This window comes from Vipera ursinii (genome assembly GCF_947247035.1).
Source record: "Vipera ursinii genome assembly, chromosome: 1".
Classification (NCBI taxonomy): Eukaryota; Metazoa; Chordata; class Lepidosauria; order Squamata; family Viperidae; genus Vipera; species Vipera ursinii.
The window spans coordinates 228,290,883-228,302,984 of record NC_139512.1 but is presented as its reverse complement, the minus strand read 5'-3'; the positions used below and the strand labels follow the sequence as shown (position 1 = coordinate 228,302,984).

General features: G+C 38.5%; 1 protein-coding gene across 1 annotated transcript in view; it reads right to left on the bottom strand.

Annotated features, from left to right (window-relative positions):
• TINAG (tubulointerstitial nephritis antigen) overlaps positions 1 to 11,855 on the bottom strand; it is a gene marked incomplete at both ends in the record, with an annotated part of 37,628 nt that extends 25,773 nt beyond the window's left edge. Inside the window, 4 exons of the mRNA XM_083349634.1 lie at positions 194 to 308; positions 5,331 to 5,420; positions 6,897 to 6,960; positions 11,549 to 11,855. Of these exons, the coding sequence (XP_083205760.1) occupies positions 194 to 308; positions 5,331 to 5,420; positions 6,897 to 6,960; positions 11,549 to 11,855 (576 nt within the window). The remainder of the gene's footprint in view (positions 1 to 193; positions 309 to 5,330; positions 5,421 to 6,896; positions 6,961 to 11,548) is intronic.
• Positions 11,856 to 12,102: the final 247 nt, after the last annotated feature.

Sequence of the window (12,102 nt, the reverse complement as noted above, 5' to 3'; positions counted from 1 at the left end):
TTTAATGTTAAGATATAAAATATATGATTTACTTAATGTAAATAGACACATAATAATGATAAAAATTTGCAACCTTGTTGGAACACAATAGTAGCTATCCAGGGCTGCATGCGACCTGTGGGCCACGGGTGGAATATGTCTGATCTTTAAGTGATGTTTGTACTTTGAATCAAAAAGAAAAATGGAACCCTACCGTGACAGGTCGCATGCCCAACAGGGCAGCCGATGGGTGAAATGTGCCAAGACGATAATTGAAACCTTCTTTCAAGCTCATTCCCCAGAATTGACTGTAGTTATCAGCTTTCCATCTGTCTCACAAATAGATAGAATGCATTAGATATGTATGTATATTTGTATATAAAGGTGTGTTTAAAACGTGGCTGTTTTAAACTCGGCACACTTCAGAGGTGCTATTGTTTATAAATGTTTTGTCGAATTTCATTTCATGCAACCAGTTGATGCTAATATCAGTAAAGATGATTATGTTTTCTATGCTTGGAATCAACACAATTGTTTCAGGATTCTGGAATTATGAAGCATGATGGTTGATAATAATATGAATCTATCCCATGACTTTATATTTTTTTTATTGAAAAGTTTTAACATACATTTTATCTTTAACAATCCCCCCTCCCCCTCCCGTACCCATCCCTCCCTACCCCTACCCCCCCCGACTTCCCAGAGCTAAGTACAAGGTATAAAAACAAAAAAAAACAATCATAAACATCCATATGCTAACAACCATAAACTCTAAAATCTATCACTCTCTAGCTCATATAGGATAACTACAAACACTATTACTATTAAATATAAAAAAAGGAAAAAAGAAAAAGAAAGGAAGACTTATTCAAATGCTACATGAAACTTTTTAGTCCCATATTTGTTCTGGATATACTCAATCCATTTTCTCCACTCCATAATATAACGTTCTTGCGAGTGATCTTTCAAGTAAGCCGAGATCTTTGCCATCTCTGCCAGGTCAGAAACCTTTAAAGTCCATTCTTCTACAGTCGGCAGTTCCTCCTTCTTCCAATATTGACCTATTAAGAGTCTTGCTGCCGTAATTAAATTCAATGTCAACTTAGTGTCCACAACCGTAGCATCTGTAATTATACCTAACAAAAAAAGTTGCGGACAAAACTTTATCCTTTGCTTGAAAATCTTCTGCATGTTCCACCAAATTTTTATCCAAAAGGCCTTAACCTTTTTACAAGTCCACCATATGTGAAAATATGTTGCATCTTCATCGCCACACCTCCAGCACTTAGGCTGATAATTCGGATTCATACTTGCCAGCTTTTTAGGATCTAAATGCCATCTATAAAACATTTTATAAACATTTTAAAACCAACATTTATATTTTCTATTGCGTGTTTTGGGATTGCCCACAATGGTATCCTGCAATCTAACTTATGTCTATACTTCTTCCAAACTCTCAACAATGCCTGTCTTAAAATATGCGCTTTAAACACATTATCTACCTTTTTATCATACAACAAATATGCATGCCAGCCAAACAACAAGTTGTGGCCCTCAAGATTTAATAATCTCTCTTGTGTCAAATTAATCCAATCATTTATTCCTGCTAACGCAGCAGCTTCATAATATAATTTAAGATTAGGCATTTTAAGACCACCTCTTTCACGAGTATCCTGCATAATCTTAAGTTTAACTCGTGGCCTTTTCCCTGCCCAAACAAATTTGTTGATACCTCGCTGCCATTCCTCCAGATTAGAATCTTTCTTAAGAACCGGTATCATTTGAAATAAGAATAAAAATTTAGGCAGGACATTCATTTTCACTGCTGCGATTCGCCCCAACAAAGACAATTGCAATTTTTCCCAGCTCTCCATTTCTTTTTGAATTTTTCCCCATAATTTTTCATAGTTATTTTTATATAACTTTGTATTAGAGGGTGACAAAAACACCCCCAAGTATTTGACCCTTTTAGCAATCTCAAATCCAGTTAATCCTTCTAAAAGAGCCTTTTGCGATACTGTTATATTTTTGGCCAGAATTTTAGTTTTTTGTGCATTAAGTTTAAATCCAGAAACCTTCCCATATTGCATTATTATCTCCATCAGGTCCACAACAGAATTCTCCGGCTGGGTCACCGTAACAACCAGATCATCTGCGAACGCTCTCAATCTATAATCCTGATCTCTAATTTGTATACCCTTAATTCTTTCCGAACTCCGTATTTTTACCAATAATATCTCCAATGTTAACACAAATAACAAAGGCGATAACGGACACCCTTGCCTTGTGCCCTTCTCAATATTACAAACTTCAGTCAAACTATTGTTAACTATTATCCGGGCAGTTTGTTTTTGATATAATGCCCTAATTGGTTGCAAAAATTTATCCCCAAAATTCATTTTATCTAAAACTTTCATCAAAAATTGCCAATTCAATTGATCAAAAGCTTTTTCAGCATCTAAAAAAATTAGCGCCGCAGGGATCTGGTTGTTCCTTTCCAAAAACTCTAACACATCAACTATATGCCTCACATTATTTTTCATTTGCCTACCACTGATAAACCCCGTTTGATCCCCATGAATCACCTGTTGCAGAACCCTCATCAGTCTATTAGCCAACACCTTAGCAAATATCTTATAATCTGTATTTAAAAGTGATATCGGCCTATAATTTTTTACTTGAGTAGCATCTTGGTCTTCCTTCGGAATCAAAGAAATAAAAGCAGTTATCCAAGACGGAGGCACCTTTCCCCCTCTCTGAATGATTTGGAACAATTCCTTTAGCGGTTTTATCAACTCCATTTGTAATTTTTTGTAGTAAACCGCAGTCAAACCATCTGTACCTGGCGCTTTATCCAACTTCAATTCCTTAATTGCTGTAAGAATTTCTTCTTCTGTTATCAATTGATTAATCTCCTCTTTTTGTGCCTGCATAAGAACCGGGATGCTAGCATTCTCCAAATATACATCAATGTCTTTTTCATTAATCTTCTCCTTAGCATATAATTTAGAATAAAAATCCACAAAGGCTTCCTTAATACGATCCTGTTGAAACACAACCTTTCCCTTATGCTCAATTTTGTCTATATTAGAAGCCCTTTGCTTTTTCCTTAGTCTGTAAGCTAGCCATCTACCTGGCTTATTAGCATTGCAAAAGGTATTATGCCTGGCAAACCGCAAATTGGTTGCCACCTGATCAGCCATTAATTTATCAAATTGTCCTCTTAATAGCTTAATAACCTCCTTAGTCTTTACATCCGATGGGTTCAGAATCAAAGCCTTCTCTTTTTCCATGACTTTATATTTTTGTTTGGCATTGATAATTTTTGGATTTGACATGGACATGAACAAAAAAAAGCTAATAGTGGCCAGGGGAAGGATGGGACCATCAAGGAATCCTTAGAAGGCCAGTTTCAAAATTCTACTGATCTTAAAAAATTCTAAAGATTCCTTGATTATCCCATGCCTCTACTGCCCTTCACATGCTAATCAATCTGTTAATGCTCTTCAAATAAAGGGGTGGGTGGGTGGGAAAGTGGAGACAAAATGCAGAATTTCCTTCTCCTCCACTCCCAACATAGCCAGTGATGGTGTTAAGATGATCTGCTTAGCCAGGTCAATTAAAGTTCAAGCAATTGCATTTATTCACACCACATATTGAGCCTTGTTGATTTGAATCTTTATTAAGCCTGTTTTGGGTACAGATAGTCCTCAACTTACAATCATTCTTTCATCATCCAGGCCCTCCCCCAGCCCCTATTTATTTATTTATTTATTTATTTATTTATTTATTTATTTGTTTGTTTATTTGTTTATTTATGGGACTTATATGCCGCCCTATCTCCCGAAGGACTCAGGGCGGCTCACAACAATAAAACAGCTATAAAAAACAGTAATACAAATATTAAAAAAGAATTAAATTATAGAGCCCCATAATTAATTACTAAAAACAATAAAATTAAAACAATATTAAAAAAACCCCATCCTCAGTCCAGGTCGGCCAGTTGGAAAAGATACGTCTTTAGGTCGCGACGAAAGGACTGGAGATCTGGGGACATCCGAAGTTCTTGGGGGAGCTGATTCCAAAGGGCAGGTGCCCCAACAGAGGAGGCCCTCCCCCTGGGGGTCACCAGCCGACACTGTCTAGCCGACGGCACCCTGAGGAGACCCTCTCTGTGTGAGCGCACAGGGCGGAGCGAAGTCGTTCCTGGCACCCCATGCTCCATATAGTGACTGCAATGGGGAGAGCTACACAAGCACCTTGCTTAATGACAGCAACAACCTAATGACCGTAATTCTGGGCTCAAATGTGGTTCTAAAGTGGAGAACTACATATATATGTATTTGGCTTAGTAGTATGCTCTGGGAACACAGCCTGCTTGGTTAGTTCATGATTCAGTATATTGTGTGTTTTCAAAAAAAGATGCAATTCAGTCACCAAGTTGGATGTGTTTTGTGAACCTAGCTGCTGTGAGGGGTTTGGGGTTTTTTTGCCTTTTTAAAGTGACTCATTCAAAACTGCATATTTTGTACACCATCTCAAACAGGTCTGTCTCATGTATTGTGATACAACTGCTCAAGATATCAGTCACAGTTAGCTAGGAAAGCCCCTAGCTAACATATGTAAAAAAGGAACAAGATTTAATCACTAGTTGTGGCTGTCACCTTGACTTTTTTCTACTCCTCTGTGAATGCTCCTGACCTTATGACACCTTATATAAAAAGTTGGTTGCAGTATAATCTTTCATATTAATAGATAATAGGTCAGAACTCATTTTTCAGATGTATGGATGATTATTCTCAGTTAATAATTAAAAATTCACAAGGATACAGTATGATTAGAAAGTGAAGCTAAAAGAATTGGGGGGGGGATGGTGTTGCATAAACCTATCAAAGAAGGCTGTTATCAACAGCAGGAAACTAAAATTACAATTGATGTAAATATTTTTTCCCCTCTCCTGTGAGATCAGTTAGTTCAGAAGCAAATCTTGGCAATATGCCTGTAGCACATTCCTTCATTAAATTAGGACCACATAGATTCCTATCTTACAGAATAAGAGTTGCAAAAACTGGAAATCATTCCTTTTTGAAGTCATAAATTGCAAAATTCTAAGATTTGCAAACCTAGAACTCCAGACAGTTCAGCTTTATTGCTGTTTGGTGATGAATTTATTTTGTAGATTTACTTCTAACATTAAAATATATTAGAAAACGGTACGTGTGCACATGAATTCAAATGTAGTGCAGGCATTCACAAGAATTAGTGTATCATGGCAACAACCCACTTGATACCTTCTCTGTAAACAAAGGGGAAGCTATTTGCCTGAGAGTCACACAAATCAAGATGCTTACCCATAGGTCCCACTGTTGATTTGCTCAATTAATTTGGGCTGAATGAGGCAGGTTTCGTCTGCGCATCTCCAATGACTGTTTACGCACTTGCTGAAAGGAAGGGAACAGAGAATAGTTTTACATGAGAAAACAAAATTATGAAGAACTAAACACAACATAAGTAGATTACAAGTGATGTGCTTGTGAAATTTTCATGCTCAGATGCCACAAACATATGTGGGAAGTCAGCCCCCCCAAGAGAAGGAAATATTTAAAGGGCAGAATATATTTCCCTAAAGGATTTAAAGGAAGAAACCACACACCCCCAAGTCTCTCTGTCCCAAAGAGAAACCAAGTTTGCAGAATTGCAGATGTGTTAATCTTGTCAGAAAGACTGGAGTCAGGAAACTGGGATTAGGAAGAAAGATCCCTAGAATCAACACCAAAAATCTAAGAGTCATCAGCCACAGACCCAGGGAAGCAGGATATGACCCTTAGGACATAATAGGATTAACCTACCACCATCAGAATACCAGAAGGGCACACCCAGACTCAGGTCAAAATACATGACACAGGAAATACACAGCCTCAAACAGGAACAGGAAACAACCTCAAGAGCCCCAGAGAGTATAAAAACCCACTCCTGACATGTGCTCTCTCTCTTTTTTCCAGAGCCAGTCTGGCTCTCCTCTTCAATAAACTGCAACTTTCTTTCTAAAGCAGTCACCATGTTGTTTATTCCCAGCTAGGACTGAACCATGATGAAAACTTTTCCTTGAACACATAAGACTTAGCCAAGAAATATGATGGAGATTTCTTGCACCATCCTAGTTGGGAGGAGGCATCAGACTGGGAATTAGCCTGGACTCATTACATAAACACAAGAGGGCAAGGTCTGATAACCCCTGAATGCGTTTGAGTTTCATCTAGTGTTTCCCAGGAGAACCTGCCAGTCTGGAAAGATTCCTGTGAAATAGGCAATAGAATAATAAAGTAACTAGTTTAAACTCTTTCATGTGTGGGTCTGAAATAATAATGATGATGGTGGTGGTGGTGGTGGTCGTGGAAGGGACCTTGGAGTTCTTCTAGTTCAAATGGTTCAAATTGTTCTTCAGACAAATGGTTGTCCAATCTCTTCTTAAAAACTTCTGGTGTTGGAGCATTCACAACTTCTGGAGGCAAGTCGTTCCATTGATTGTTCTAACTGACAGGAAATTTCTCCTTGGTTCTAGGTTGCTTCTCTCCTTTATTAGTTTCCATCCATTGCTTTGTGCCTGACAGCACCCTACTGTTGTTGCTCTCTACATTTTTCCCCAGTGTAAATATTTAACATAATAGGCAGCTCCACCTTCAAACTGCATAAATGTACTCTTACAGTACCAGTTTATCCAGATTGCAGAACAGCAGCACAGCAATACATCTGCAAGTAATTCATGGGCTGTTGTGATGCATGCTGCCAAATGATTTCTCTTTGATTTGTACATATGAGGGGAGCACTGATTCAAATTAATGTGAGTTTAGGATAATAAGTGATGTAATCATTTGTATCAATGAAGATTGTTTATTCTTTTCTCCTAGGGACATTACCAACTGTTGCAGTTATCTTTAAATGTTGCTCCTTCTTCATAATGCTGACCATCTTTGAAGCAATCTGCCAACATAATGCATAGAAAAAGAGGTAATAATTAGAAAATTGCTAGTTTGTGCAATCTTCCCAAAAGATGATGCTCCCGTGTCAAGTAGGAAACTTAATTTTTTGCATCAGTGAACTGAATTAATAATTCATCCTTGCAGAAAAAGGATGAATTGAAGAAAAAGAATATCTGGGAAAAGGTGTTAAGAAGCATGTCCGGTGCAGCCCTTGTAATGGAATTTAAGAATTATTCTATTCCCATTAACCTTGTTTCTATTTCATTCCTGAAGTACTTTTTTTTTTAAAAAAAATAGCTTCTACTTTTCCTTCTCCAAATTAATGCTCTTTTAAAGAGCCAGTTTGGTGTAAGTCTAAAGCAGGTGTAGGCAACCTTGGTTCTTTTATGACTCATGGATTTCAACTCCCAGAATTCCTGAGCCAGCTGAGTTTAGAATTGAATTCTGGGAGTTGAAGTCCACAAGTCATAAAAGAGCCAAGGTTGCCTACCCCTGGTATAGGGTCTCCTGCTTGAGTAGGGGTTTGGACTAGAAGACTTCCAACTTCCTTCCAACTCTGCTATTCTGTTAAGAAGCAATGGATGGAAACTAATCAAGAAAAGAACTAACCTAATGAGGAGAAATTTCCTGACAGATGAGTTTTATATCACTTCGCTTATGGCTGGGTGATATGTAGGAAAATGCTAGAAGTCACTAGTGGGAAAATGACTTTTTTCTCTTATTTCTCTCAGATCCTGCCTTAACTTCTGTTCTTCATACAAAATCATTGGCTGAATTTCCCGATTTCGGAAAAGCAACTTGTTCCCCTTCAAATGCTTTGAATTACAGTTTGGACAATCTGTTCCCATTGGCTTAGGTGGATAGTGTTAATGGTATTTCAAACCCCAAACATGAAGGACAACTGATTACTTATGCCTGTTCTAGTTTTAAGGCGTAGTGTGCTGTAAATTCATCAGAAACTAAACTTAAATTCATGCTCTCATTTATTGCTTCCTTGTTTAAATTGCCTGTGTGCTGCTATTATTTCTCCTATTCTCCTGTCTAAAATTTTAGATTGTAAGCACTCGGGATCAAGCAACTCTTGGTAAAAGAGCTTGAAAACTGATAGTGTTAAATAAATGTGTGGAGGAACACAATCTCTAATACTGTGAATTGTTTTAGCTGGACCAGGATCTTTAGTAGTAATAAAATTCCTATCATTTGCTGGCCACTGTAGAAGCATTTGCAGATATTGCAATATCAAAACAATAATAAATCACTGCCCTCTGCCAAAGACTTCTCTTGTTTCTTGGCTTGAATAATTTTTATATTGTTCCTTTTTTCCCCAAAGTAGATCTTTCTTTAAAAAAAAAGAAACATTATTTTGCTACAGATCTTCAGGAATTGTGACATTCTTTAGGAAAGCAAGTTCCACTGAACTCTGTAGGCAAAGATCAGGACAGCAATCTTCTGATATGATTGAAGTCACACCAGTGAACTTCAGCCCCAATTAATAGTAATTAAACGTTCTTCAACCTGGGCTTCTCTTGGCAAGGAGATCTGAACAGCATATTGCCAGATTGAAGAAAATTCACTGATGAGGTTGGGCTATCATGCTTTGGGAAACTGCCAGATGCAATTTGTACTCAATAGGGATTACAGAGCTTGATGTAGGAGGAGAGAAAGTACCTTTTTTTCTTTTGCTTTTCATGAGATCCTAGTTGTAGCCAAATCAAAACTTTTCCCCCCATTCAACATGAGCAACATCTGAGATTTATATTTAGTGCTTTTAAAATATTGACCAAGTTTTTATAGTTTAACTTGTAGGAAGAGACCTACTCATGCAATTCTCATTATGTTTTTTCCAGTCTGATGTTCTTCAAATGGAATTATAACAATAGCATTTAGACTTACATGCTGCTTTATGGTGCTTTACAACCCACTCTAAGCATTTTACAGAGTCAGTCTATTGCCCCCAACAATCTGGGTCCTCAGTTTAGTGAACTCAGAAGGATGGAAAGCTGAGTCAACTTTGAGCCAGACAGGACTGAACTCCTGGTTGTGGGCAGAGTTAGCCTGCAATACTGCATTCTAACCACTGCACTACTATATCTCTTATGGGAGTTGTATAGATGGGAATGTAATTGGAGAAGCTTGCAGTACAAATAGAAATTCAAACACCACCTAAGAGTTCCTTTTAGTGTATGGGGACCCCTTTTCCCACCCCTTTAAAAATCATGTAACAAGTATGCAACAAATATTATGGACAGCACAGCTGACTTTAATGCCTATTATGAGTGAAGAAATTGTTGCGGTATCTCATGACCATAGTTGAAAACTAATACATCTTGCTTAAAATGCAAATTAGTGTGGTTCTGCTTACTGCAACATTTCTTCCAGCAATGTTTATTTAGATGTAAATCCTGCTATGTTCCATCCATTTGGACAGATTTCAGATTGCAGCCACACATGGAAACCCGCATCCTTTCATTTAGTAGAAAGCCACAATGAGTCTTCTTCAAGTAAGAGGTTCTAGAATTGCAACTTGTTGGTATAAGACTTGATGGCAGCCAGAGGCAATATTTGAACGGGAACCTGTAGCTCCATGTCAAGAGCCAGTTTGGTTTAGTAGTTAAGGCAGTTGGCTAGAAACTGGGAGACTGTCAGTTCTAGTCCTGCCTGGGGCACAAAGCCAGCTGGATGTCCTTGGACCAGTCTGTCAGATCTGTCAGGTTCAGCCTGTAGCCTCACAGGAATCCTGCCATCAAAGACTAGAAGGGCTGGGGAGGGGCGAATAGATGGGCAATAAAGCTGTGCGTTTACATGAGGGGAAATAGGGAGCGGGAATGACAAGTGATAAAGACCAGAGAAGCTCAGAACAGTTTGTACCAGCATCCAAGACCAGGAACCTTGAGAAAGAATATGAATTACCCCAAAATAACTCAGCGTTCTCAAAACTCTTTGGTGCATTCCAATTGGCTAAAGATGGACTGGTCATTGTGGGGTGGGGAAGGGCTGGGTAAGAGGGGAAATGTTTCTGTATCTTTTGAGCACAGGCAACCCAGATCTGGCCTGACTTTGCTGCAGTCAACATCTTTTAGTAAAAGAACCTTTTGCTTCAACCAAATGGAGTGGAGGGTCTTTCTTTAATAAGGGTTCAGATTGGGGTAGGTCTGACACAGTCACTCTTTCTCATCCCTCACAAGCAAGCGAGGTCATACCACTTCTGAAATCTCACCAAGAAACTGCAGACCACTGTCCAGGCAGTTGCCAGGATTCAAACACTGGCTCTAAGCCACCAAAAAAAGACAAAGGCTCTACGACAGAGCATCTTTCCATGCAAAAGATTTTGCATTCAACTAGTAAGTCCAGACCAAAAAAGACTTTACTAAAACACTTCTAAAATAAAATAAAAACAAATGTTAAAATCCCAGGAAAGCAGACCAATGGCCTGACTCAGTTTAAATATGTCAGAGTTGACAAACTCTGCAGCCTTTTAATCTTCAAATGCCCTGTGTAATACGTATGTGGTCAGGTAATATCACTGTTACTAATCCTCAGTTATCTTGCTATCTATTTGGATTTTAAGACAGCTGACATAATGGCAAAAGAATTCTCTTGAACTTAATAGGAAACAGCAATATTTAGTTTTTAAACAGAGTAGAAAAGGCCAATTTAACGGTTAAATTAGACATAAAGAAGAGCAAAGTCATTCCATCTGTTGCTATTCATTTTGAGAACAGTTGTCTAACTGCTTGTAGCCTTCAGTCACTTGTGGAGCTGAGAAGATAGAACTACCGTCTCAGAGGGACAGCTGTTTTTTCACTCTTGCTAGATACATTTTAATGTTTTTATGAAAGTGAGAAAGATCCAGCTTCCCAAATGAGCTGAACTTATTAAAAGAACTGAAATAAAGTCTTCAAGAGTAGGGTAATGGCAGATGAAATAGTAATGCATAGTGATATTAAATTTTAAATACTTTATTAACTTGTGTTAATAAAGCAATTTATCATCTTCCATTTTCCAAATATTGCTTTTATATATATATAAAAGGGAATGATTGATATATTTTCTAATAAATTTCACAGTATATTTTTTAAAAAAAGAGAAATGCAGGAAACTACAGTATAACTTCCTCTCTCCCTTCCTTCCTTCTGCACATTTACCAACCATACCTTTTGCAAGCTCTTAAGAGGACTCGTAATAGAATAACAGAGTTGGAAGGGACCTTGGAGGACTTCTAGTCCAAGCCATGCTCAAGCAGGAGACCCTATACCAGGGGTCTTCAAACTTGGCCCTTTGATGACTTGTGGACTTCAGCTCCCAGAATTCTACAGCCAGGCATGCTGGCTGAGGAATTCTGGGAGTTGAAGTCCACAAGTCATCAAAGGGCCAAGTTTGAAGACCCCTGCCCTGTGCCATACCTATACCATTTCAGACAAATGGCTGTCCGATCTCTTCTTGAAAACCTCCAGGAATGGAGCACTCACAATTCAGAAATTGTCCACTGATCTCCAAGGCTCATCTCCAAGACTATGAACCTTTTTACAGCATTCAGTCAGTCACATTGCTCTGTCTGGAAGAAATAGAGGTGGGAACATAACACTTACCCCATTGCTGTGTCTGATATCTTACATGCTCTGGAGTATGCTTGTGGCAGACCAGCCAGAAGTCTGGGCAGCAGTCGATAGAATCAGGAGGTTCTGAAGTACAAAACTCATCACAGTAGCATGTGGCATTTCTGGCATCGTACTGAAAGATGCAATTGTCATCTCTGCCTGGGCAACACCCTTTCAGCCAGCAGTAGCTTCCTCTGAGGGGGATTCTCCTTACTCTCTTTCTTCCAGAACAATCTGGAGGACAGTCCTTGTGTAGGGAATTATTTCTGGAGACAAATAGTTGTTCCGTGCAAATCATGATTGCAAAGCAACATAAAGCTAAACTCCAGGCCCTCGCCCACATTCTTGAGTATAACAGCAAATTGCTGTCAGGATGGCTGCATCGGATGTTGTGAAACTCAGAGTGGGACTGTCTGAAGTGTTTATCTATGTCTACATTGATGTCAAAACTCCTAAAAAAGAAGCCACACAGATTCAGCCATCTGCAACAGGAACATTCTTGGTGATGGGGAAAACATTTATACTTTAACCATTAGTCAGAGATG